Raw genomic sequence first — 25,775 nt, forward strand, 5'->3', positions numbered from 1 at the left:
CATGACATCACTTCTGCAGTTGGTTGTTGTTGGCCGTCAAAATTTGTGTGCAGTCTAGAGCACATTTCAACCAACACAACAGCACCGGACAAAAGACGGCCGATCGGTCGGCCAACAATCGTTGCGTGTGTACGAGGCTTTAGCTGTAAATGGGACCTTGGTGCAGGACTTCTGGGAAAATCAATCACACAATCAGGAGAATACATTTTTGGGGGTATTCTATACATCAACTGTGTATACAAGGCCTCCATCTTGCTATATTGGAAGAATTTTACAGTAAATTATAGAGCTGAATATAAAAATGGAAAAAGGTAATTTTAATAACATTCATTTACAATATGGCTTCAGCAGCTAATGTATTTTCTATATTTTTTGCATTTTTCCCCCCCACAAAAGTGGGAGTTACTCTTTAAAGTCACAAATTGTTTTACAAAGTTTGATAAAAATGTGCTTTAATGTCTGCTGCTGAATTGTACGAACAAACAATATCTCAATAATATTGTTAAAAGAAAAAAAAAAAAGACAGCACCGTATTTTGCAAATCATGGTCCATTTTATACAAGCATAGAGAGGTTAAGAAAAAAACTCACAATGACAGAAAAACAAACAAAAATATAAACAGAGAATACCTTCTGGTATATCACAAACTAATATTTATAATTTTACAAGCAAGACACAAGGCGATCCTGAATGCTGGATGGAACCCCTTTGTAACAATGAGTTCTCTGTCAGAGCTCTACTGGCCTTAGGATCTAGTTTACATTTCACAGCAGAATGGAAGATTGTATAAATACGCAAGTCATTGGGTTCCCGTGTCTTCATGTCTCAGCACAGGACATTGCTTTCAAGACTGGATCATTTTAGCTGCTTCTGCTTTAATGAGGGCTATGAGATCTTGATTGATAAGGAACACAAAGCGGAGGCCAGATATCTATGGGAAAGAAATAGAGATGTACATAGGGAATTGGTTCCTTTTTTACTCCTTTACTTAGCAAATGCAAGCATAGCAAGTTTGGATTGCACATATAAATTACATCCAACAGTCACATCATCCTCATTTTCCCACGAAAAACTTGACTATCCAATTACCAACTGGTCTGCTGGGAGTTAGATGGCAAAATAAATCCACAAAAAAATTCTACAGCATATTTGACATCTGTTAACACTTTGGGGAGATTTACTAAAACTGGTGCAGCTGTGCATGGTAGCCAGTCCGCTTCTAATTTCAGCCTGTTCAATTAAATGAGAAGTAAAGCCAAAGCTTGTTTGGCTGTACTTCTCCTGTGGATGACAGGAGTGCTGTTTGTTCTGCACCCCCGTGACCTGTTTTCAGCAGACTGAAGTCTGCTGATGTCACAGAGACAGTCCAGACCTGGGCATCATCACGACAATTAAGTTGGAATCCACCCACATGCCTGGACTGGCACAACCTCTCAGCGTGCCGCTAAAGAGCCTGTGCTGGCCATTCTCACCCGTCCACAGCACTCCAGTTGGGGCGGTGGGGGCAGAGCAGAGAGCGTGACTGACAGAGGACTGCGGAGCTGTGAGAACTGAGTGATCGGTGGTGTTAATTACTCAGTTCTCAGTCTTAGAGGCACCTGGGGAAAGATGCAGCATCGTACCAATGCTGCATCCACCTAGGTAAGTAGGATTATTAAATAAGTGCAACTTTGACATAACTTTGAATGGGTGACTTGTTGTCCCTCTGCAGAGTCAGACTCACTGTTTCATGTAAAACATTCAGGTACGACTTTCGTGCAACTTTGAGGATTAACATTGAAGTCTACTGCCCTCAGGTTGAATGAAAGTCAGACCAAAGTAGTGAATTTAACCCTCTCATTGCACAGACCTGACAGGGGGGGTGGGGGGGTGACACACAATCCAATTGTGCTGCAGCCACTGGGACTGTGTGTAAAACTGACAAGAGAACTTCTACCTGTCAGGTGGAATAATTTGGGAGGTTGCTTCCACACACCCCCAGCCATGTGTGTCCGCCCGAATGTTTTTGCCCTCCTTCCCTTCTTGTTGGTGACTTGAAAAGCGATCTGTATGATGTCACTTACGGGTCAACCCTGTCACTTTCCCCGGCTAGCATAGCTGGGAAGGGACGTATTGCAAAATGATTTGCATTGCAATACCACCAGTTGAGCCTAGAGGAGGCATGCAGGGTCTTTTAGACCCTGCATATCTCATTAACGAGAAACTGTCACCAAAAAATCATCACAAAGGGGACTCTTTGTCCATATATATATATATATATATATATATATATATATATATATATATATATATATATATATATATATTGCAAAAAAAAAAAAAAAAAAAAGTTACACTCAAGCACATAAAATCCCATAAAAGTCTTTTATATTTTACCACAAATTTAGGTAATTTATTGTATACGTTTGCCCTTAAATTCCCCTTTTAGTGATTTTTTTTTCACTGCTATTTTGCATTTCCTAGACATATGTGGTAATATCGTGTGACATAAAAAATTGGAACTACTACCATTTTATTCTCTAGTTGTCTGCTTTGAGAAAATATATATATATATAAATGTTGTGTGATTTTGTGTAATCTTTACGCCCAAAATGATTTTTTTTTAAACATGTGCGCAAAAAGTTGCACACATATGAATGGTTATTGGAAAACATGAGGTACAACTTTCTGTCACTGTCCAAAGTCACATGACAAGTCGCACAAGTGTAAATAGGGTGTAAAACCTGAAAGCCGATTGGTTTCTGTGCAAAACTGCCCTAGATTTAGCATGCTCCAGTTTTAGTAAATAAGCCCAATTGTGCCCGCTATTTCTTCACAGGTTAGGGATTGTGGATTCTCTGAAAACCTCTACAGATCAGCATCTCAGGTCCCCACATATTCCTCCCTTCACTCCATCCACTTTAGATTTATCTGGTAGTACTAAAAGGTGTATGCTTAGCATTTTAGGAAATACCGAAAATTAAAATGAACAATGAATGCAATGTCCTAGAGAAAGGTGTCTTTTGTATACTTTTACCCCACTACAGTTTTAAGTGACAGACTATGCTAACTGGGTACTGTACACTATAGCATGGGTTCCTACCCCGGGGCTACTGTCCAGACCGCACAGCAGGAGATGACTGGCAACTGCGGTCGCATCAGGGGTATCACAGACCGCAGTCACTGCTCAAATCCCACTGTGCAGCCATGCCAGTGTGTCCTCTCCTGGCTTCCACCTGCCCGACAAGGTCATTCCTATCAGCAGAGCAGGGGGCAGGAGAAGCTGCAGATCGGAATGGAGAGCTCTTTCTGCCCCCTGCCAATAGGATGACATTGTCGGCCAGGCTGGTGGGTGGAGGAGCTGGGAGAGGACACACGGTCAGGGAGGCAGAGAATAATGTAGAGAGAGGAAGGAGGGGGAAAGGGAAAAGGAAAAGGAGGAGGAGGAGGGGGAAAAGGGGAAAAAGGAGGAGGAGGATGAGGAGGAGGAGGAGGAGGGGAAAGGAAAAGGAGGAGGAGGAGGGGGGAAAGGGAAAAGGAGGAGGAGGGGGAGGGGGAGGAGGAGGAGGGGGAGGAGGAGGAGGAGGAGGGGGAAAAGGAAAAGGAGGAGGAGGGGGAAAGGGAAAAAGGAGGAGGAGGAGGAGGAGGAAAGGGAAAAAGGAGGAGGAGGAGGAGGAGGAAAGGGAAAAAGGAGGAGGAGGAGGAGGAGGAGGAAAGGGAAAAAGGAGGAGGAGGAGGAGGAGGAGGAGGAGGAAAGGGAAAAAGGAGGAGGAGGAGGAGGAAAGGGAAAAAGGAGGAGGAGGAAGGAGGAGGAGGAGGAGGAGGAGGAGGAGGAGGAGGAGGAGGAGGAGGAGGAAAGGGAAAAGGAGGAGGAGGAGGGGGAAAGGGAAAAGGAGGAGGAGGAGGGGGAAAGGGAAAAGGAGGAGGAGGAGGGGGAAAGGGAAAAGGAGGAGGAGGAGGGGGAAAGGGAAAAGGAGGAGGAGGAGGGGGAAAGGGAAAAGGAGGAGGGGGAAAAAGAGGAGGGAGGGCAGACTGCAGGGGCACTGTGATGTAAAGGGGGCACTATTACAGTGCCCCTTTACAGTGCAGTCCCCTTTACATCACAGTGCCCCATTTACTTAACAGCTCCCCTTACATTACTGTAATGGGGACTGCTTTAAAGGGGGAACTGTGATGTAAGGGGGAATATGGACACTGACAAATTGGGACTGTGCTGTAAAAGGGGGTTGTGATGTGAAGGGGGCTGAGGAGAGACTTTGTGAGTATCCTATCCCCCCGACCCACCAACCCACAATCTTCCCCCAGCCCACCAGGCTGTCATGAAAACCGGTCCCTGGAGCAAAAAAAGGTTGGGAATCGCTGCACTATAGTACAGTATTTGTAGCTGCTGATTTTTAACTTTTTCTGCAAAGAATAAGATGACCTTGCTGAAGTTTTTCTTTAACTCTTAACTAAAGACACCTACCTCCACTACAGAGTTGTGACTTAGCTTCCACTTGTTTCCTGGTAGCACAGGCCGACCATCAATGTACAGAGCTCGTCTGCCCTCATTTGCTATGAAAAAGTCTCCATTGTTTTTTAGTTTAATAACACCTTAATTGCAAAGAAAAAATATATATATTAGAGAACATAAATACTATTTTTCTCAACCATCAGGAGAAAACAATGACAATATTAAATCAGATTCAAAAAGGTCATATTTTGTAAATAGCATGCAGTAATATCTTGTTGTTGAGCCTGGGGGGTGGGGAGGAGAGGAGGACCTAAAGCGTAGCTTCCCCTATTGGGTAAGTTCTGATTTAACCACTTGAAGACCAGGCCTTTTTCTGACACTTCTCACATTACATGTAAAAAATCAGTATTTTTTTGCTAGAAAATTATTAAGAATCCACAAAAATGGGATTTTTGACTTACCGTAAAATCCATTGCTCTGATGTTCATTGACGGACACAGCTCCTGATTCTTCTTAACCATTGGGTTATAATGCCCCTACAAAAGTAGGACACTAGGCAGGAAAAAGCGTGACTTTGAATATGGGCAGTCCCAGGAGGTATACACACTCCGCTATAGGCACTCAGTTTTGTTACAAGCAGTGTAAGAAGAAAGCCAACTCCAAGGAGGGGTGGGTGCTGTGTCCATCAATAATCAGAGAAATGGATTTTACAGAAAGTCAAAATCCAATTTCCTCTTTTGTTCATTGACAGACACAGCTCTGATTTCTTATTAACCATTGGGATGTCCCAAAGCAGTGTTAAACATAAGGGGTGGGAAAAAGGCAGAAAAAAAAAATTCCAAAGGCAAACCATAACCAACCAGGTAACATGGAGATCAACCAAAACAACTGAAGCTCACCTGAAAAAAATATACCCTCAAAGAGGACCAGGTCCTCTAAACAGCGGCCTGCAAAACTTGCGGCCAAAAGAAGCATCCGCAGATGCCAACACATCCACTTTATAAAACTTTGTAAAAGTGTGCACATCCGACCAGAGATGGCCGCCTTGCAAACCTGCATCACTGAAGCCTGATGATGGAAGGCCCAGGAGGCACTAAGCGCCCTAGTAGAGTGCGCCTTGACAGGGAAAAAGGAGGAACCTGACCCCTAATTGAATAGGCCTGAATCACTGTGTCTGATCCATCTGGAAATGGTCGCAGCAGAAAACGGCCAACCCTTTTTGAGGTCCAATTGAGTACAAATAGGGAGTCTGACTTCCTAAAAGATTCCGTAGCTGCCAGGTACACCCCGATTGCCGAACCACATCCAGGGAATGCAGAGCAATTTTCTTAGGAAGTTTAGGGCCTGGGAAATAGGGAAGCCAACAGAACGTCTTCATGCAAATGGAAATCAGAGATGACCTTTGGAAGGAACAATGGACAGGGGCGAAGAACCACCCTAGCTATGTAACCCAACAGGTAAGATGAACGACAAGACAAACACCGTCAGCTCAGACACTCTGCATGCAGAAGTAATAGCCACCAAAAAGGCCACCTTCTGGGACAGCGTAAGCAGGGGGAACCTCCCGATATTTTCAAAGGTAGATTCCTGGATAACTGACAACACCAATTTGAGGACCCACGGTGGTAATGGAGACTGCACTGGAGGAGCCAAGTGTCGAGCTCCCTGGATAAAGGTACGCACCAAGGACAGTGTGGCCAATAGACATTGATAGAAAACCGCCAAGGCTGAAACCTGGTCATTGATGGTACTCAAGGCCAGGTGCTGCCCAACCTCCCGTTAGAGCCACCGAAAAGGAGCGAGGGAGAACCCCAAAAGACTGACACCACGCAATGTATGTCTTCCAAATACAAATGGTAGATCTTCCCAGAGGTAGATTTTCTAACCTTTAACAGCGTAGGAATCACCGATTCAGACACACCTCTATCCTTCAGCACCTAGCTTTCAACAGCCAAACCATTAAAATCATTGACTGTAAAGCAGGATGGAAGATTGGTCATTGAGTCAGCAGATGTTCCCTGAGAGGAAGTCTCCAAGGAGCATGGGCAACCAGCCGTACCAGATCAGCTTACCAAGACAGGCGATGCCAGTCTGGAGCCAGCAGAAAGAGCAGAATCCCTTGCTGCCTCGATCCTGCACACGAGTCTTGACAGAAGTTTGAGAGGGGGAAAAGGCATAAATCAGACAATACTGATGCCAAGAAGCCACTGATGCATCTGCAGCGTCGGCCAGAGGATCCTGAGACCATGCCGCAAACCTCTGTAGCTTCTATGGAATGTGTACAGCAGAGAGGGCTGGAACGACCATTTTGCCCACCTTAGAATGCCAGCTACTTACCGATCCACCAGGACAATTCTTGTGCCCCCATGGTGATTGACCTAGGCCACAGCCGTAGCATTGTCCAATTGAATTTGTACCAGACACCCCTGAAGATGAATTGTCCGATGATCCAGACAAAGTCTGATCACTCTGAGTTCCAGTACACTGATCGGCAGTCTGGACTCTTCCCGAGCCCAGACCCCCAGAGCACAAGCTGTGCCGAGGATGCCTCCCCACCCGGAGAGGCTGGCATCCCTCATGGCAACCACCCAGTATAGGGGGAGAAGGATTTCTCTGTCAAAGTGCCAGAGAACGATGCCACCTCTAGCCACATCCCGCCAGCCTTATAGCAGAATGACGGCGGGAATGTGGTTGTATTATCCTGACTGGACTTTTTTTTATTTTTTTTTTCAAACTTTTCAGTCTTTTTTTTATTTGTTTAGCAAAAAAGAAAAAACCTTGCGGTGATCAAATACCACCAAAAGAAAGCTCCATTTGTGGGGGGAAAATGACATAAATTTGGTGTAGGTACAGTGTTGCATGACTGCGCAATTGACATTCAAAATGCAACAGCGATAAAAGCTGAAAATTGGCCTGGGCAGGAAGGGGGTGAAAGTGCCCTGTATTGAAGTGGCTAGAGACTGGATTCTTGTCCCATTTCACCAGAATCCTTTTGCAGAGATCTCGTGTGGAACTGTGTAAACAGAACTGCCTCAAAAAAGGTAGACACCATCAGGCACAGCACCTGCATGCAAACTTGGAGGGATGACTGTCTGCTGGACAACAGAAGCTGAATTGCATCCTGCAGTCTCTGGAGTTTTTCCAGAGAAAGCAACAGTCTGGCTGAGGGCGAATCCAGCCAGATAGTCCAGTTTTGTGGACGGAACCAGAGCAGACTTCTGAAAGTTCAGAATCCAACCAAACTCCCTCAGATTGCAGACTCTGCTTGCAGAAGAAGATTGTTCGGGTACCCCAGTACCGTGATCCTCCCCTGATGCAGCAATGCCAGCACCGGGGCCAACACTTTGTGAAGACCCGAGGAGCAGAGGCGAGACCAAAGACGACACCACGGCAAAGCAGAGGAAGCGCTGGTGACCTGCACATATTGGAATGTGAAGGTAGGTGTCTGATGTCGATAGAAGCAAGAAAATCCCCCAGATATAGGAATGCCACTACCGTGCGAATGGACTCCATTCGGAACTTCTGTACCCACACAAAGCAGTTTAGCGCCTTGAGGTCCAGAATTGGATATACCTTGCCTTCCTTCCAGGGAACTGTGAACAGGTTTGAGTAAAAACCCTGAAAACATTCTGAAGCCGGAACTGGGGCAAATCACCCCATGAAGTAACAAGTCTTGCACTGCCCCAAAGTGACCCCGTAAGCGACCTGGGGTCAAGTGCAGTTTGGAAGGGAAGAACCTCTCTGGATGAAAAGACCGAAACTTGATCTTGTAGCTGGACCCACTTGACCTGTACCAGAGAGGTTCATGGATGGGAAAATCAGCGAAAATGTCCCCCCACCCCAGATACGGATGAGGGCGCCTCTTCACGCAGAGGAAGCTATATTTCTGCCTTAGGTCTCCAGAATCTCACGTGATGTAGTGACCTGACCCCTCAATTCCCCCCAAAACATCAGCCTAAGCTTGATGAAGGCTAAAACAAAAGACACTTTATTCAACAATTCACTTCCAATATATACAGTCTCATGTGTTTGATTTCATTATCATATGCAAATGCAATTGCGTACAGAACATAGTCAACATACCTTGGTCATCTGGAAAGAGACAAAAGGTGAATGAGACTGCAACATTATCACAATTAGCTCAACAAACAAGCCCAAAACATAGCCGAATACGCATTCCTAGAAGTGTGAACACACTCCACCTCTAAACAGATGAAAGCAGAAGACATAGGCTCTCAGACTGCCCGTCTCCATTTTCAACACACCTTATTATAACTTAAGTGTCAATGCACATCCCCCCCAGTATACCATTACTGAGTCTTATGTCATTAGCATCTGTTTAGTCTCTCATGGTGTGAAGTCCTTTGTTGTTATATGCAGCTTAGGCCCAAAGTCTGTGTCGCTTGGGGTGACAGTGACTTGAATTCAAAGTAACAGTACTCCAAGGGTCCCCCAGCATACACCCCCAACCAGAGCCACGCTTCCCTACAAGCCTGGCTGGCCTCCACACTCCTCCAGTAGCCCGTGACGAACATCCCAGCAAATGGGCGTTCGTCACATATCTCCCTCCTCCTGGGGAGACTAACCAGACCCCAGACCTTCAACTGGTTTGGGTCTGTGTTAGTCTGGTTTCTTTTGCCAGGCTCCAGAGGGCCTCCTGCCCTACGTACCAATTAAAATATCCAGGGTCTTTCTGGACAGGGAACCAGCTATAACCCACTCCAGAGGCATTCCATGGTTGCTGGAGGGGCAAAATCAGGGTGGTATGGGCCCCCATACTAGGGGGTTTGGGATCTGGGCCGATTGCCCAGCATCTCTGTAATCCAGGGGTGGAGGCCACAGCTCCATCCACCCCTTCCATGCCAAAAGCTGCATGGACTGGTGGGCAGATACCAGTGGGGTTCTGCCGACTGCCAGCTCTTCCGCTGGGTAGGCAATCTTGGGTAGTGGGAACGACCATCTCCACCCCCAGTGCTGTTGGCTGCTGCTGGGATGAGGGACCTACAATCGCCTCTCCCAGTACCGCTGGCTGGTCCTGGGTAGTGGGCACGACCATCTCCACCCCCAGTGCTGTTGGAGGGCCAGAGCCTCCGCTCTCCTATCAACAGGATCTTTCAAAGGCCAAGGTAGCTTATTTACCTGGAAACCGGCGATTCCACTACAGGTGGGACCGTCCACTTTTTAGGCAGGGAATCAATATAAGGATACCGCATAGCAAAACACTGTTATGTGACAAAGCTGTCAAAGCGGGTAAGGGGAAAACTCTCGCCACAGTGGAGGACCTATGGTGCAAAATGGACCGGCACCTCTGAGGCTGCATCTCTGCCACGTTTAAAATTTCACGCTCTGACACAATCAGTACATTCAAACAGTGCCTTTTCATGCACGGCTAGAGGAGCAGAGGAAAAATCCTCACTGAGCACTCAGGGTGCGTGGACACAGACCCAGTAGGGTGACTCGCGTCCGCGGCAGCCAAAACAGATGAGGCAGGTGAGGGCATTGGGCGCTATATACTAAGGTCACCTGGAAAAACAGAACGATCAGGGGAGGGCCGCCGACTGCAATCCCACAAAGGGGAACGCTGACCAAGGGTCCACGAATGGGCCACCTACTAGACCCGGCAAAAAACTAGGAGGCCGCCCTCCGAGCCTCTCCATAGAGGCCAGCACAATAGAAAATAGCCCTCTTAAAAAGGGACCCCACCCCCCAGCCGTGACGCAGATGCGCAGGCAAGGTATCCTGATGATCCTGTAGCGCTAAAAGGGGTAGGTGCCCTCCACAATAATGGCAGCATAGTTGCCATTAAAAATTATACTGCCCCCACAGAGCCACCCTTTCCAAGGGAGGTGCCAAGCTGGCCGCAAGCCGCGGTCTCAATTTGTGTGGAGGTCCAGCCTCTGCACTCATCCCAGCCAGGGGCCCCCCCCCCCAACGGAGGCTGAATCGGCATACATTTTTGAGGATGCCCAGCCACCTGGGCACGAGCCTCAGCAGAGCCGACTACCAAGGGGCAGCGGAGCGGAGGGCAGATGCCCAGACAGAGGGTAGTGGCTTCAGCCACCCTCACTGCTGCCACCCCACATAGTTCCCAACCAGTAGGCCACAAAGCCGCGGCCTAAATTTAGGGCCGGAACAGGCCATGTGAGGCGCGGACCCACAGATGCCAAACCATCTGTTCTCCTAGGCCAACAACTACAGCAGGGAGCCCAGAGGATACCCCTGCCCTAGTCACCAACCCCCAGGGTAGCAGGGGAACCCTGCTCAACCCCTCATTGCACACCAGGAAAAACCCGGTCAGCAGCAACTCCAACAAGCCCCCCTTAGGAGCATGTGGCAAAAGGAACCATCAACTTTTTAGAGGGCTGGGGGGGGGGGGGGGGCAGCTACTTACCATGCCAAGAACAGAGTGGGCGGCGCTCCTGACAGACCACTGCTCCATCGGGATAAGGGTGGCTGTCGGGCAGGAGGAACGCTGCGACTCAGGCCAACCTAGCGCGAAGCTGAGGCCTGCGTGTGCGCTAGCCAGACTGGGGGGGGACCCTCTAGGTCTAGATTATCCAGTACGTCGCCCAGTCTGGTAGTTGATAGTAGATCCTCAAAGGAACAAAATAAAGATAGGAAAAATCCATTTAAAAAGAAAAAAAATTGCCAGGACCTGGTATCCCAGCAAGGAACTAGGTCCTTACTCCTGACTAGGCAGAAAAGATAACGTTATGCTAAGTAAATAGATACCAAACATATCACCCTTTAAAATTGCGCAAGCCCGTGGATTAGCAACAAACATTATCTATAGGCAACGTTTTAAAAGCCTTTACAGGTCACCACTTTAGATTTATACAGGAGGTCTGGTGCCAGAATTATTGCTCTCGATCTGATGTTTGCGGTGAAAAAAACTTACGTGTGGGACAATTGCGTACAACGCGTGACCGAATCGCTTTAAAATTTTTTTTTTTTTATTATTTACTCCTCGTTTTCGGTTTTTCAGACCACAGAGATGAACAGGCCCTTCTGTTTCTCGATCAACTATGGTCAGCCGGCGGAATTTCCGGCTGCAACCCTGTGTCCCTTGGTGGGACAGGAGAGACCGTGACCTTGGCAGAAGCCTATTCAGCCGCTAGGATTGCTTTTACAAGAAAGACCCCCGCCAGCTCTAAACAAAAGATACTGGGGATGATGCCTACAGCTGCAGTAGGGGCAAGTCACCAAGTAGTTAAGAAATATTTTATAACTGTAAACCCACATGCCCATCTTTTATATAAGCCTAGATAGCAAGGGTTATAACATATGCCAATCTCATTATACAAACAGTATTAATACACAGCGCAGTGGTAGAGAAAGAGGGTACTAACCCTGCTTACGGGAAATCTTCCAAGCTGGGCCTTCCAGTGACAGGTCCACATCAATAAGGTTGTCCTTTGTGGCTCTTCCAAGTGTTATCTAGTAAGAAGAAAAAACAGAGCTATAGAAGTACAGAAATTAGTGTACAGGGAAACACAGGTTTAAAGTTTTGCTTTAGTACCTCCCGAGATCTCATCAAATATCGGACCATGCGCCCTCGTAATACTGCCAGTGTCTGAGTGTCAAAGTCTGGAGAGCTCATTCCTAAAAAAAGAGAAGATACGTTTAGCCATTGACTATACAGAAGCTTTATACATCTGTAGTATAGATTGCAACGCAACCTAAACACATGGATCAGGTGTAATAAATTACTTTTAGCACCTTTATTAAAACATAAAAACACAGTAGCGATGCACTCACAAGTCAACAAAGCTTGTAAGTAACCAGTACACTGGGAGGGATTACAGATCATGCAAGATGTCAGTCCACTCCTCAACTTCCAATTTACTTTTAGGAAGGATGACACGCTCACACCTGTGCTGCACTCCACACTAGAGCTCTCTGCAACAAGCAAGAGCCCAGCTTAGTATGGTCTCTGATCTCTTCCTATTAGAGATCGACCAATTATCCGTGGGGCCGATAGTTACTTTTTTTGAAGTATCGGCCACAAACTTGCCGATATGACCAATATTTCTTCAAGTGGTTGTACCGGAGTGATGCCTGCAGCTAGAGGCAAACCCGCTCGATTGTCATTACAAGCAGCGGGAGGGGACGTTACCCCATCCTTCCGCGGCTCGCCAGGTCTCCTATCCCACCGGGAGACCCGAGCGACCAGCCAGCACGTCTACCGGCTGGCCTAAGACCTGAAGCAATGTCATGACATCACTTCCAGGTACTGAATCCTTAAAGGCGCCAGATTAAAAAAAAATAAAAAAAGACAGCATTCAAAAAAAGCCAAACTTTGACCCCAAATCTCTCCATAAAGAGTACCTGTCACTGTCACAAGGGATGTTTACATTCATTGTGACAGCAATAAAAGTGATCACATTTTTTTTTTTTTTTAAAAGGACAGTGTAAAAAAAAAAAAAAAAATGTGCAGAATATCGGGCACCTAATATCAGCTATCGGCCTGAAGGGTGGCTGAAAAATCAGTATCGGCCCTGAAAAACGATATTGGTCGATCCCTACTTCCTATGTAAGGCAACAACCTGGGCAGCGCATTTCAAGGGGGTGTCCCCCTTTGTCAAGTCTTAAGACAATACCAGGAGCTCTTCTGTGGGTTTTGGGATGCATGACTTGTTGGGCTCCCTTATCCTCCTGGTCCCAAAAGAGCTTAGCATCAATTTAAGAAAAAAACATTTCTGCAGGAGGTCCCTTATACTGTTCCACAAATAGCAGGCCATGAAATGGAAAATGGCTGCCACACAACATCCTCTCCACAGTAAGTGGAGGGAGCCCGTAGAGCATGCGTGCATCCACCCGTAATGCCGGTGTTTACTAAGGAGCCCTGTGACAGCACCTCACCTGATGGATCTCCTCCTCCCCCCCTTAAGACATTGCCATAAAGGCAGCCTCAGTGGGAAAGGTGGTTGGTAAGGGGAACCAAAGGTTGCACATCAGGAAGGGACGATGTAGCCTAAAGTGACCTTCAAACATCCTCCCTTATCCTTTCCCCCACTCTAGGCGCAGGACCTTCTCACCCACTGAAGCCAGAGAGAGTCTGGAGAGGCATTCCCAGGCACTTCCTAGGAATGAAATAGTAAAAACAACAAACAGGAGTCACTGTGCATGTGCCTGTAGGAGTGCAGGAAACACCAGAACCTGAAGGGCAGTAGTGGGTGGGAAGCTTTTAACTTCTCTCTGTACTTGTGTTTTCCATAGGAGGAGAAGCCCATCTCTTATGTGGCCATCCTAGAGGATGACTAAAGAAAAATAATTTAGGCAAAAAGAAAAAAACAAACATAACCCCAACTCTTTACCTTTGACTCCCTATTCCTGAAATAAGCTGGTGCATGAGATTTTCAGCTCTAGCTAGTTTTTCTACTCAAAGCTAGAGATTTACGTTGTGTTAATTTTTCCATTAAGTTGAGAAAAAAAAAAAAAAAACCCACATAAAAGTCTCACCAGTAATGCTATCCACAAGAACCTGCCATCGATGTAGCTCTTGCTCTAGCTGACGGATCTCTCTTTTCTGACGACGGTCTGCTACAGTCAGCTCTGAAATAGCAACAGATCACTCAAATTTAACTGAAATAAAAATGTGGATAAGTAAAAGCAGCACCACTTGAAACAGCCAATATCACTCACCATGTTCTAAAACTTCATCTCGGGTGTCTCTACAATTAGGAAACAGCAAGAGTTTTTACAGAATACTAATTGTACACATTGCACTATAGAATAGCACACACAATCACCCGAGCAGACAATATGATAAAAATAGCAGACAAAACCTAAACTTAAAAAAGGTTGTATTAGGTAAAGTGTAGTTGAGCACTTGAGCTGTGATAAATTTCACCAATACAAATATTTCTCCTACCTAAGTTTGGTGTCATCTAGCATATCTTCTGCATCAGAAAAGTTTAGCACTTGATCTCCTTTGGGTAATGGTTGAACTAGGACATTAAAGAAAAAAAAAAAAAAAAAAAAACAGATTTATTCAGGTTGGGCAGAAAACTATAAACAATGCTCAAAAGAAATTAAAAAAAGGAACACCTTGAACACATCAGATCTCAATGGGGAAAAATATCATGCCAGATATCTTTACTGACTGGGCAAGGTGTTAGGAATGAAAGGATGCCACATCGTTTGATGGAAATGAAAATAATCACCCTCAAGAGGACTGAACTAAAGACACCCCGAAAATCAAAGTGAAAAAATGATGCAGCAGGCTAGGCAATTTGGCTGAAATTTCATTGCAGCAACTCAAAATGGTACTCAGTAGTTTGTATGGCCCCATGTGCTTGTATGCATGCCTGACAATGTCGGGGCATGCTCCTAATGAGACAACAGATGGGGTCCTGGGATATTTCCTCCCGGATCTTGACCAGGGCATTACAGAGGTGCAACCAGGTGGCGCCGGATGGACCGAAGCATAATGTCCCAGAGGTGTTCTACTGGATTTAGGTAAGGCGAGCCTAGGAGCCATTTAGTGGTATAATTTCCTTCATCCTCCAGGAACTGGCGGCATACTCTCGCCACATAAGGCTGGGCATTGTCGTGCACCAAAGGAACCCAGGACCCACTGCACCAGCGTAGGGTCTGACAATGGGTCCAAGGATTTCATCCCGATACCTAATGGCAGTCAGGGTGCCATTGTCTAGCCTATACAGGTCTGTGTATCCAAGACCATCACTGACCCACCAGCAAACCAGTCATGCTGAATGATGTTACAGGCAGCATAATGTTCTCCACGGCTTCTCCAGACCCTTTCACATCTGCCACATATGCTCAGGGGGAACCTGTTCTCATCTGTGAAAAGCACAGGGCACCAGTGGTGGACCTGCCAATTCTGGTGTTCAATGGCAAATGCCAATCGAGCTCCACAGTGCCGGGCAGTGAGCACAAGGCCCACTAGATGACGTCGGGCCCTCAGGCCACACTCATGAAGTCGGTTTCTGATTATTTCGCTCAGAGACATTCATACCAGTGGCCTGCTGGAGGTAATTTTGTAGGGCTCTGGCAGTGCTCATCCTGTTCCTCCTTGATCAAAGGAACACATACCAATTCTGCTGATGGGTTAAGGGCCTTCTACAGCTCTGTCCAGCTTTCCTCCATGCTCTTTAGTACCTTCTGGCAATGGTACGTATTGATGTGCCATCCAGGAGGAGTTGGACTGCCTGTGCAACCTCTATAGGGTCCAGGTATCGCCTCAGGCTACCAGTAGGGACACTGACCCTAGCCAAATACAAAACTAGTGAAAAGCAGTCAGAAAAGATGAGTAGGTCCTCCACCTGTAAAACCATTTCTGTTTTGGAGGTCATCTCATTACTGTGCATCTGTTAATTTCATTAACACCAAAGCACCTGAAACTAATTAACAACCAGCTATGCTACTTAACTGACCAGATTAATATCCAAGGAGTTTAATTGACTTGATGCTCTACTCCGATTAAAAAGTGTTTCTTTAATTTTTTTGAGCAGTGTATTTGTTACAATAGAAACACAAGTTATTTACCTGTCTGGTCATCCAGAAGATAGTATTGCTTCATAAGCTGCCAATGGACCTGCAGAGACTTAGCTGTACGTGACATATAGAAGACATCGGGATGTTTGGTCAATAAATCCTGAAATGTCTCCAGTGTGGGCTGTGAGCTCTATTAAAAAAAAAAAACACACCTTAATTAGTACAGCACAGTAGCTTTCACTCAAACTTCAATAATAAACATTTAGTACTTACAGAGCTCACTGTACTCAGCAACTGCTCTTCAGCTTTACTGAACAGAACCTTGCTCTGGATGGCAGCAATAGCTTCTGGGTGTAACTGTCGGATTGCCTGACATGCAAGCCTAGAAAAAAAAAAAAAAACTGACTCATTATTAATTGCAAAACCTCTGAACAAGAGGATAAACCTTGAAAATAAACACCTTACATCTTTTAATTTGTTAGTAGATTCCAAATACTTACTTGGAGATGACGGGGTCATAGAGCAGAGCATACCACCGCTCCTGTATTTCACTCAGTGTGAAACGGCAGCTGAACTTGACTCCAAGGTGCACAGCCTGCAGATCATTAGTCTAAATACAAAAGATAAAGAAAATTAATGTGTCAACCAGGGATGAGCTAAAGTTTCAGTGCCAACACAAGTTTGGACCAAACATGGACCCATTTGGCAGAAGCTGAATGTCATGTACAGCAGCGGCATTACTTCTGCTACTATACAAAACAGCTTTCCAATGTCAACGACAGTCAAGGACACTAGAAGGTGCAGGCATTTCCGAGTCTTTTACAGCCATTGACATGACCAACCACATTTACTTACTTACATGGACGCACACTCCCCCCCCCCCCAGTTCCTGACTAGCCAGACATGAATCATTAGGAGAACCTCAAGCATTTTTTTTCTTTTTTGTGTGATGTACCCCCTTTTGTAAAATCCATACCAGACTCAAAAGGTCTTGGGCGGGGTGGGTTTGGGGGACGCTATGCATTCCCCCCCCCCATTCCTGCTGTAGGATGTCCTACAAAGAAAAAGAAAAAAACAGCACACAAACCCCTCCAAACGTTCCCCAAAATACAGGGTCTGTGTGCTGTTTTTTTTGAAAACAAAGAAGCCAACAATGTTAACATATGTAAATTTCAGTGCGGCTGTACAACACAAATGTGCCCCTTAACAGGCAGGTTTAGGACACCCCCAGGCATGTTATTTAAAGAAAATTTACTTTTCTTAATGGTTTATTTTAACAATAAAAAAAGAGAAAGTTCTAGGATGAATGCATATATTTTTGGTTATTATTTGTAAAATGTTTACCAGGGCAGTGCCCCTCCATTAGCACAGATGGGAATTTCTCATTAGACAGGATCAATGGAGTTGGGGTTTGGCACCCAAACTTCTTTGAAGCTCCCCGAACCCAGAGCAGTTCTGCTCATCACTAATGTCAATATAATGTACAACAACTTCCTATACAACTGTAATTACCGTTGGTGTACATATTGTTGTATTTATGTGTACATACAGTACTGAGCATATGTTTTAGGCAGGTGTAAAGTAAGAATGCTTTTGGAAAATTATATATTTTAATGATTTGCATCGATTTAAAATGTAAAATTGAGCAAAACAGAAGAAAAATCTAAATGAAATCAGTATCTGGTGTGACCCTTTGCCTTCAAAACCACATCAATTCTTCTAGGTAAACTTACACATAGTTTTTGCAAGAACTTGGCAGGCAGGTTGTTCTAAACATCTTGGAGAACTAACCACAGATCTTTTGTGGAAATAGGCTGCTTCAAATTCTATCTCTTTATGTAATCTCAGACAGACTGGATGATGTTGAGATCAGGGCCCGGGGGGATACCAAACCATCACATCTCCTGGTTCTTTACGCTGAACATAGTTCCTAATGACATTGGCTGTATGTTTATGGTTGTTGTCCTGCTGCAGAATAAATTGGGGCCAATTACACTCCTCTCTGATGATAGGGCATTAGAGCTGGACGATTAATCGTTAACAAATCTTGATTCAAACCCTGCCCCCCCCCCCCACCCCACACACACACGATCTTAATCCAGCATTTCCACGATTCAGTGCAGAGCCGTCCAAAAAAAAAAAAAAAAAATTTATATTATAATATATATATATATATATATATATATATATATATATATATATATATATATATATATATATATATATATATATATATATATATATATATATATATATATATATATATATAGCAGCCAATGTTTATCAACATTGACTACTGCTGAGAGATAAATAAAAACATTGTATCATTTGGTTCTTTTAGAGCAAAGGGATGAACTTCGGTCTGTGAGAGAGGGCAGTTTAACCAACTAAGGCCTAAGCCTTTTTCTGACACTTTTGCATACAAGATAAAATATCAGTATTTTTTGCTAGAAAATTACTTAGAACCTCCAAAATATATATTATATAATTTTTTTTTTCTTTTCAGCAGAGACACTAGAGAATACAATGGCGGTGTTTGCAATGTTTTATGCCACACTGTATTTGCGCAGCGGTCTTTCAAACACACTTTTTGGGGAAAAAATACACTTCAATGATTTAAAAATAAATAACCAGTAAAGTTAGGAAAAATAATTTGGTGATTACCAAAAGGAACTGCACAAAATGGGTGAACACACTTTAAAATTAGAGGTATGACATAAATACACTAAAGCTATGACAGCTAATTTACTGTTGTGAACTTCAAAACATGAGTGAATAAATAGATAAATATTAGGGATGCACCGAATATTCGGCGGCCGAACATTATTCGGCCTAAAATAGAAAAAATAGCACTTTCGTTATTCGGCCGAATAAGTCAAAAGGCCGAATAATTTTGTGCCGAACAATAGGGCTGAACGATAGTCGATATGATATCGACTATCGTTCTGTGGCCGTAGGCGATATTCATATCGCCGAGGTCACGATATTTACAGGGGGAAGGGACTCGGAGGAGGACTCACAGACTTCCGTGAAGCCGGGACACTTCAGCGGTGAGCATACATCCATTACTCACTCGTGCACTGCAGCCCGCCCCACACATTCAGTGAGTCTTACTCTCCTCCCTAGTTTTTTCAATGGCACATTCAGGAAGCCAATCACGCCATGATTAGCTGCACAGCGAACCAATCACGCGTGCCTGCACACCTGATTGGTTCCGCTGTGCCGCTACTCACTGGCGTGATTGGCTTCCTGAATGTGCCATTGAAAAAACTAGGGAGGAGAGTAAGACTCACTGAATGTGTGGGGCGGGCTGCAGTGCACGAGTGAGTAATGTATGTATGCGGCTGTGCTCCTTTCCAGGCTCCTACTAGTCAACCTCCAGCCTCCTACTACCACCACTATGAGAGACTGTCACTATAATCTGATCGAGTCTACACTGACTGACTGTCACTGAGTAATTGATGTTACCACATTAACCCTGACCTGCCCAGTGCCCTGTATCTGCAATTAAAATTTACAAGGCTGCCTGCATGCTTCCTGATTTCCATTCCCAGCATCCTTCCCAATCCCTACAGTGTCACTAACATTAACCCTATGGTAAAAGGCTGCAGTGTGCACTGAATCCCATTCCCTACAGTAACATTTAGGGAGAGAGAGAGAGACATGAGAGGACAAGAGAGAGAGAGTGAGAGGACAAGAGAGAGAGAGTGAGAGGACAAGAGAGAGAGACACACGAGAGGACAAGAGAGGACAAAAAATTGGCAAAATAAATGGAAAAAATGCGAAACACCGCGTTCGGTATTCGGCCTTCGGCCAAACATTTCATTATTATTCGGCTTCGGCCAAGAATTTTTCATTTCGGTGCATCCCTAATAAATATATAAATAAATATGTGGGAATATCTTCCACACGGTGAGCTGCAAACATACAACGTATTGACGTGATGAATGTGGAATTAAAAGGATATATTGCGCTCAGCAAATATTTGTTCACAATGAAAAAGTTCACTAGTGCAAATAAACAAATGAATAAATAGGTGAATAAATAGATAAATAAAGTCCTTGGTGCTTGTGAACATCAGAGGTAGTTAAATGGTTAACCGCAGCAGTTGATAAAAGCACAGACTTGATAGAAGTGGAATCTAAAACCTTCACCTCCACACTTTCACCCAGTGCTCTTAATAAATACTCCTTACCAGAAGGATATGACCCCTTAATTATAGGGGGTCACAGCAAGCATTGGTATCCACAAAGAATCCAGACCATCCACATCGCATTCTCTCACCAGCAAGGATGTATGATCAGGTTAAATATGGAACTCCAAGTTTCAGGACATATAAGAGGTAACAAAAAAGCTCTCATGGTGCAGTATGTCAGCATAATTCAACATTTTATTGTTACATGTTGCACTTACTACAATCCATAAGAAATTCTGCCTTTTAAACAATCACAATTCTCGGTTGTTGGAGTAATGAACGCCGCTCCACGCCTGCGTTCCGCCAACCCGGAAGTCTACGGCCTCACGTTCCCGATGCACGTTTCGTCAGTCCGTGCTGACGTCCTCAGGGGGATCATGTGACCGTACCTTTCCATCATGTTTATATGGAGACTACAATTCCTCAGCATCCAATCACATTCCTCCAGCCAGTGAACCGCCCATTCCACCACGGATTGTTAGGTTCAGTCCCTTGCTAAGGGTGCTTGCTGGGGACATTTCCATGTAATATACAAATAGATAAAACGCAGCTCACGGCCGCAGTACTTGTCTGCTTGTCACCAGCGCTAACGCTTTTCATTTGGCTACCAATCATTACCTCTTCCAAATCTAGATGGCAACATAGATTAAGAGGGTGGTATTAAATGCCAATAAACAAATTTAAAATATAAGAGAGGATGCCGACATAGAACTAAAAAGGCTATAACAATGCATAGCAGTATATTTTCACATACATTTGCATAAAATATTGTTTCATTAAAATTAACTCCTTTATTACTACAAGAAATATTGTTTATTAGAATTATAATAAATTTTGATGATAAAATTAATAATATTTAAAATTAAAAACTACTTTTAAAACAGGAGCATGATGTGAGGGGACAAATTAAAAAATTATAAATGAAATAATTTAGGTTAGGGATGCACCGAAATTTCGGCCACCGAAATTTTCGGCCGAAAATGGGCCTATCCCATTTCGGCCGAAAATGGGTTAAAATGCCGAAATTAATGGCCGCAGCGCAGGTTTGAAAAGTCCCTGATTCTCCCGTCCGTAGGATAGGAGAATCAGTCTGTTCAATTAGGGGCTGTGGCTGCAGCAGAACGGAGCGTCTGTGACACCTCGTCTATCACACAGCCCAGCAGTGAGCAGTACTCCCCCCCTCCCAGACACGGACAGGAGAGGAGATAGGCACACACACAGCTCGTCCTCCTCCCCCCTCCCACCCCAGTTTTTCTGTCTGCCCGGGGCCGCCCACTCTCCTATCTCGGCGTATGTCTGTGCAGGACAGAGAGGGAGATGTGGGTGGGAAATATGCAGAACAGCAAGCAGCTACGTACACGTTCCAAGCCTCATGAATGAAATCTGAGCCATCCTTTTTTTTTTTTTTTCTCTAGCAAAGCGTCCACATGACAACCAGTGAAACTAGTTGTTAAAACTCTTGGGCTATCTTGACCAGTATCTGCCAAAAGCTCCCTGTCTTTGAACTGAAAAGAAGCAGTGCAGAAATGGCAGTAACAAACACCAAATTATTCCAAACATAGTTCAATTACTTTGCTGTTTGTAATTAAGTTTATTCTAATGTTTGAAATAATGTCAGTTTTTAAGACATGTACTTTATTTGAAGGTTAATTACCCTGAAGCAGCAAATGTACTTTTTTCTCTTTGTATGTATACATAATGTTTCATTTAAGTTTATGCAATTCTGTGTTCTATAGGAACATAAAAATAAATCTTCTTGCATAAAAAAAAAAAAAAAAAAAAAAAAAAAAATTAACCCCTTTTGTACTGCATTAGTGCAACCAGTATCAGTGCAGCGAGTGTTAATTAACACTGATACTGGTTGCACTAATGCAGCACAAAGGGGTTAATTAACTGCCACTGGTCGGTCACTAATGCAGCAGTGACAATACATTAACCCCCTCATGCTGCATAATACAAATACCATTGGTAATTAAATTAACCTCTTGCCAACCCATCACAGTACATATACCCTGACAGGGTGGCAGCGACAGGTGTACGTCACTGCCTGTTTTTTGTGTATGCCCCTCTTCTATCTAATTTAAAATTATTTGGGGGAAAAAGTCATTTTCGGTTTCGGTTTTCGGCCAAGGGCCTCCTGCATTTTCGGTTTCGGTTTCGGCCCAGAATTTTCATTTCGGTGCATCCCTAATTTAGGTCTATGTCAATATTGATACCTGTGGGGTGTAAAGTATTCATTTTGTATATCCACTGGGTCTCATTCATGGAGACCATCTGGGTCATGTTTCCCCCTCTCCAGTGGTTCTCCACTTTGTCGATACCACAAAAGACATGAGAGTAGGGTCCCTATTGTGGTACAGACGAAAGTGGTTGGAGAGACTGTGTTTTGGGAAACCTTTCTTCACATTCTTAATGTGTTCATTAGTGCGGATAGACAATTGACGGGTTGTTCTTCCTATGTACTGTAACCCGCAAGGACATGATATTAAATAAGTGACGTGAGTGGATCTACACAAAATACATTTTTTGATGTTATATTTTTGGCCAGTAGCTTTAGATTGGAAAGAGGTAGTTTTCCTAGGGTTCTTTTTAGCTACTTTACAGGCAATATTAAACAATATTTCTTGTAGTAATAAAGGAGTTGATTTAAATGAAACAATATTTTATGCAAATGTATGTGAAAATATACTGCTATGCATTGTTATAGCCTTGTAGTTCTATGTCGGCATCCTCTCTTATATTTTAAAATTTGTTTATTGGCATTAAATACCACCCTCTCAATCTATGTTGCCATCTAGATTTGGAAGAGGTAATGATTGGTAGCCAAATGAAAAGCGTTAGCGCTGGTGACAAGCAGACAAGTACTGCGGCTGTGAGCTGCGTTTTATGTATTTTTATATTACATGGAAATGTCCCCAGCAAGCACCCTTAGCAAGGGACTGAACCTAACAATCCGTGGTGGAATGGGCGGTTCACTGGCTGGAGGAATGTGATTGGATGCTGAGGAATTGTAGTCTCCATATAAACATGATGGAAAGGTACGGTCACATGATCCCCTGAGGACGTCAGCACGGACTGATGAAACGTGCGTCAGGAACGTGAGGCCGTAGACTTCCGGGTTGGCGGAACGCAGGCGTGGAGCGGCGTTCATTACTCCAACAAACGAGAATTGTAATTGTTTAAAAGGCGGAATTTCTTATGGATTGTAGTAAGTGCAACATGTAACAATAAAATGTTGAATTATGCTGACATACTGCACCATGAGAGCTTTTTTGTTACCTCTTATATGTCCTGAAACTTGGAGTTCCATATTTAACCTGATCATACATCCTTGCTGGTGAGAGAATGCGATGTGGATGGTCTGGATTCTTTGTGGATACCAATGCTTGCTGTGACCCCCTATAATTAAGGGGTCATATCCTTCTGGTAAGGAGTATTTATTAAGAGCACTGGGTGAAAGTGTGGAGGTGAAGGTTTTAGATTCCACTTCTATCAAGTCTGTGCTTTTATCAACTGCTGCGGTTAACCATTTAACTACCTCTGATGTTCACAAGCACCAAGGACTTTATTTATCTATTTATTCACCTATTTATTCATTTGTTTATTTGCACTAGTGAACTTTTTCATTGTGAACAAATATTTGCTGAGCGCAATATATCCTTTTAATTCCACAAACAGTAAAGTAATGCCACTTTTTTGGGATAATGTGAAAGATGATGTTAAAATGAGAATTGTGATTTTTGTTCCAAGCAAATAAAATCATGATTCTCATTTTATCAAGAATTGTGCAGATCTATATGGCATAATGGATAATTATCTGCCTGTATTTCTCAGCACTAAGGACACCACTGATCAGGCAACACTGAGGATAGTAGATGCAGTGGCTGGCCAAGAAAACCTAATACAGCAGATGACAGACACATCATGCTTACTTCCCTTCAACATCGGAAGATGTCCAACAGTGCCATCAGCACAGAACTGGTAGAAACCAGTGGGACCCAGGTACACCCATCCACTGTCTGGAGAAGTCTGGCCAGAAGTGATCTTCATGAAATTGTGACCAAAAAGCCATACCTCTGACGTGGAAACAAAGCTAAGCAACTCAACTATGCAAGTAAAACATAGAAAAATAGCAGCAGGTGCTCTGGCCTGAGGAGTCATAATGTGAAATATCTGGCTGTAGTAGGAAGCAGTTTGTTTGTATAAAGGGCTGGAGAGCAGTACAATAATGAGTGTCAGCAGGCAACAGTGATCCCTCGTTCACATCGGTATCATTTGTCATGCGATTTTGAACTGTAAAATCACATGACAAGTTGCACCCTATTGCTGGCAAAGGAACAGTTCATGTCACAGGGATTATAAAAAAGGTTCCTGCACTACTTTTTTCTGATTTCAAGGCTACTTGCATAGACTTCTGTTAAATGAAGTTGCAAACTGCATTGAAACTGGTGGTGCAAATTGATCTGCAGCTTTGAAATCGCTTTGAAGTAGCGATATTTCAAAGCTGCACCAGTGTGAACCAAGGCTAAAATGTGGTTGAGGTTCCCTACAAGTTTGGGGCTATACTTCTGCACATGGAGCTTGAGATTTAGTCAGGAACAATGGTATCGATCATGCCATACCATCAGGGAGGAGTGCGATTGGCCCCAAATGTATTCTGCAGCAGGAAAATGACCCCAAACATACAGCCAATGTCATTAGGAACTAGCTTCAGTGTACAGAAAAACAAGAAATCTTGGAAGTAAAGGTTTGGCCCCCACAGAACCCTGATCTCAACATTGAGATTGTCTCGGATTACATGAAGAGACAGAATGAGGCAGTCTACATCCAAAATGATCTGTGGTTAGTTCTCCAAGATGTTTGGAACAACCTACCTGCTGAGATCCTTTCAAAACTGTGTACAAATGTACCTAAAATAACTGACGCTGTTGTAAAGACAAAGGGTGGTCACACCAAATATTGATTTGATTCTCTCTTCTGTTCATTTACTTTCCATTTTGCCAGCTGATAGAAATAAACTATTAACAATTCTATTTATAAAAGTATTCCTAATTTACAAGATATTTTCACACTTGCCTAAGCGCCTGTTCACATTACCGCGACGCTACTTCCCAGGGCGACCTCGGAGCGGCCGCCACGGACTTCATAACATTGAAGTCTATGGCGGTCGCCTCCTGGACGCCCCAAAGAAGCTCCGGACCCTTTTTCTAGGTCGGAGCGACTTGTGTCGCTCCTATTAGAACGGGTCCGCAGCTTCCCTATGGGAGGCGACCTGCGGCGACCTGTGAGGCGACCAGGTCGCCTCACAGGTCGCCCTAGTGTGAACCGAGCCTTAAACTTTTGCACAGTACTGTATTTACCAATAATTATGTACTTGTTTGAAATCTAAAGGAGAATGCTCAGACTTCAGCATACCTATCTTAAGACAAAGACACACCTGTAGCACTGTGTTAATAAGTAGGAGATCATCAGACGGTTTCCATCTTCCCAGATCCTTGGTGACCTGCAGAGGCTGCTTACTCTTCTTTATCCGTTTAGTAATGCTAGGGCTTGGAGCGGGAGATGGTGGAGCTGGTGTGGTAACAGTCTTACAAACCTGCTGAAAGGAAAGATGGATTATTTATTTATTTTGGGAATATAAAAGGTTCTTTCAGTTATGTGTTCATTTAACCACTTGCCGACCAGTCA

The 25,775-nt window shown here is 44.2% G+C and overlaps 1 protein-coding gene across 2 annotated transcripts in view; it reads right to left on the bottom strand.

The window, feature by feature from the left end:
- Positions 1 to 533: 533 nt before the first annotated feature.
- Positions 534 to 25,775, bottom strand: part of MCRS1 (microspherule protein 1) — a 31,732-nt gene continuing 6,490 nt past the window's right edge. For both annotated transcript variants that reach the window (XM_082248354.1, XM_082248355.1), the window contains exons 3-13: positions 25,525 to 25,686; positions 16,393 to 16,502; positions 16,166 to 16,274; positions 15,944 to 16,082; positions 14,307 to 14,382; positions 14,078 to 14,106; positions 13,895 to 13,987; positions 11,952 to 12,034; positions 11,782 to 11,869; positions 4,445 to 4,572; positions 534 to 931 (exon numbers count right to left, since the gene is read on the bottom strand). In XM_082248354.1, coding sequence (XP_082104480.1) covers positions 845 to 931; positions 4,445 to 4,572; positions 11,782 to 11,869; positions 11,952 to 12,034; positions 13,895 to 13,987; positions 14,078 to 14,106; positions 14,307 to 14,382; positions 15,944 to 16,082; positions 16,166 to 16,274; positions 16,393 to 16,502; positions 25,525 to 25,686 — 1,104 coding nt within the window. In that variant the 3' untranslated portion in view covers positions 534 to 844. The remainder of the gene's footprint in view (positions 932 to 4,444; positions 4,573 to 11,781; positions 11,870 to 11,951; positions 12,035 to 13,894; positions 13,988 to 14,077; positions 14,107 to 14,306; positions 14,383 to 15,943; positions 16,083 to 16,165; positions 16,275 to 16,392; positions 16,503 to 25,524; positions 25,687 to 25,775) is intronic.

Source organism: Pelophylax lessonae (genome assembly GCF_965119305.1).
Source record: "Pelophylax lessonae genome assembly, chromosome: 2".
Classification (NCBI taxonomy): Eukaryota; Metazoa; Chordata; class Amphibia; order Anura; family Ranidae; genus Pelophylax; species Pelophylax lessonae.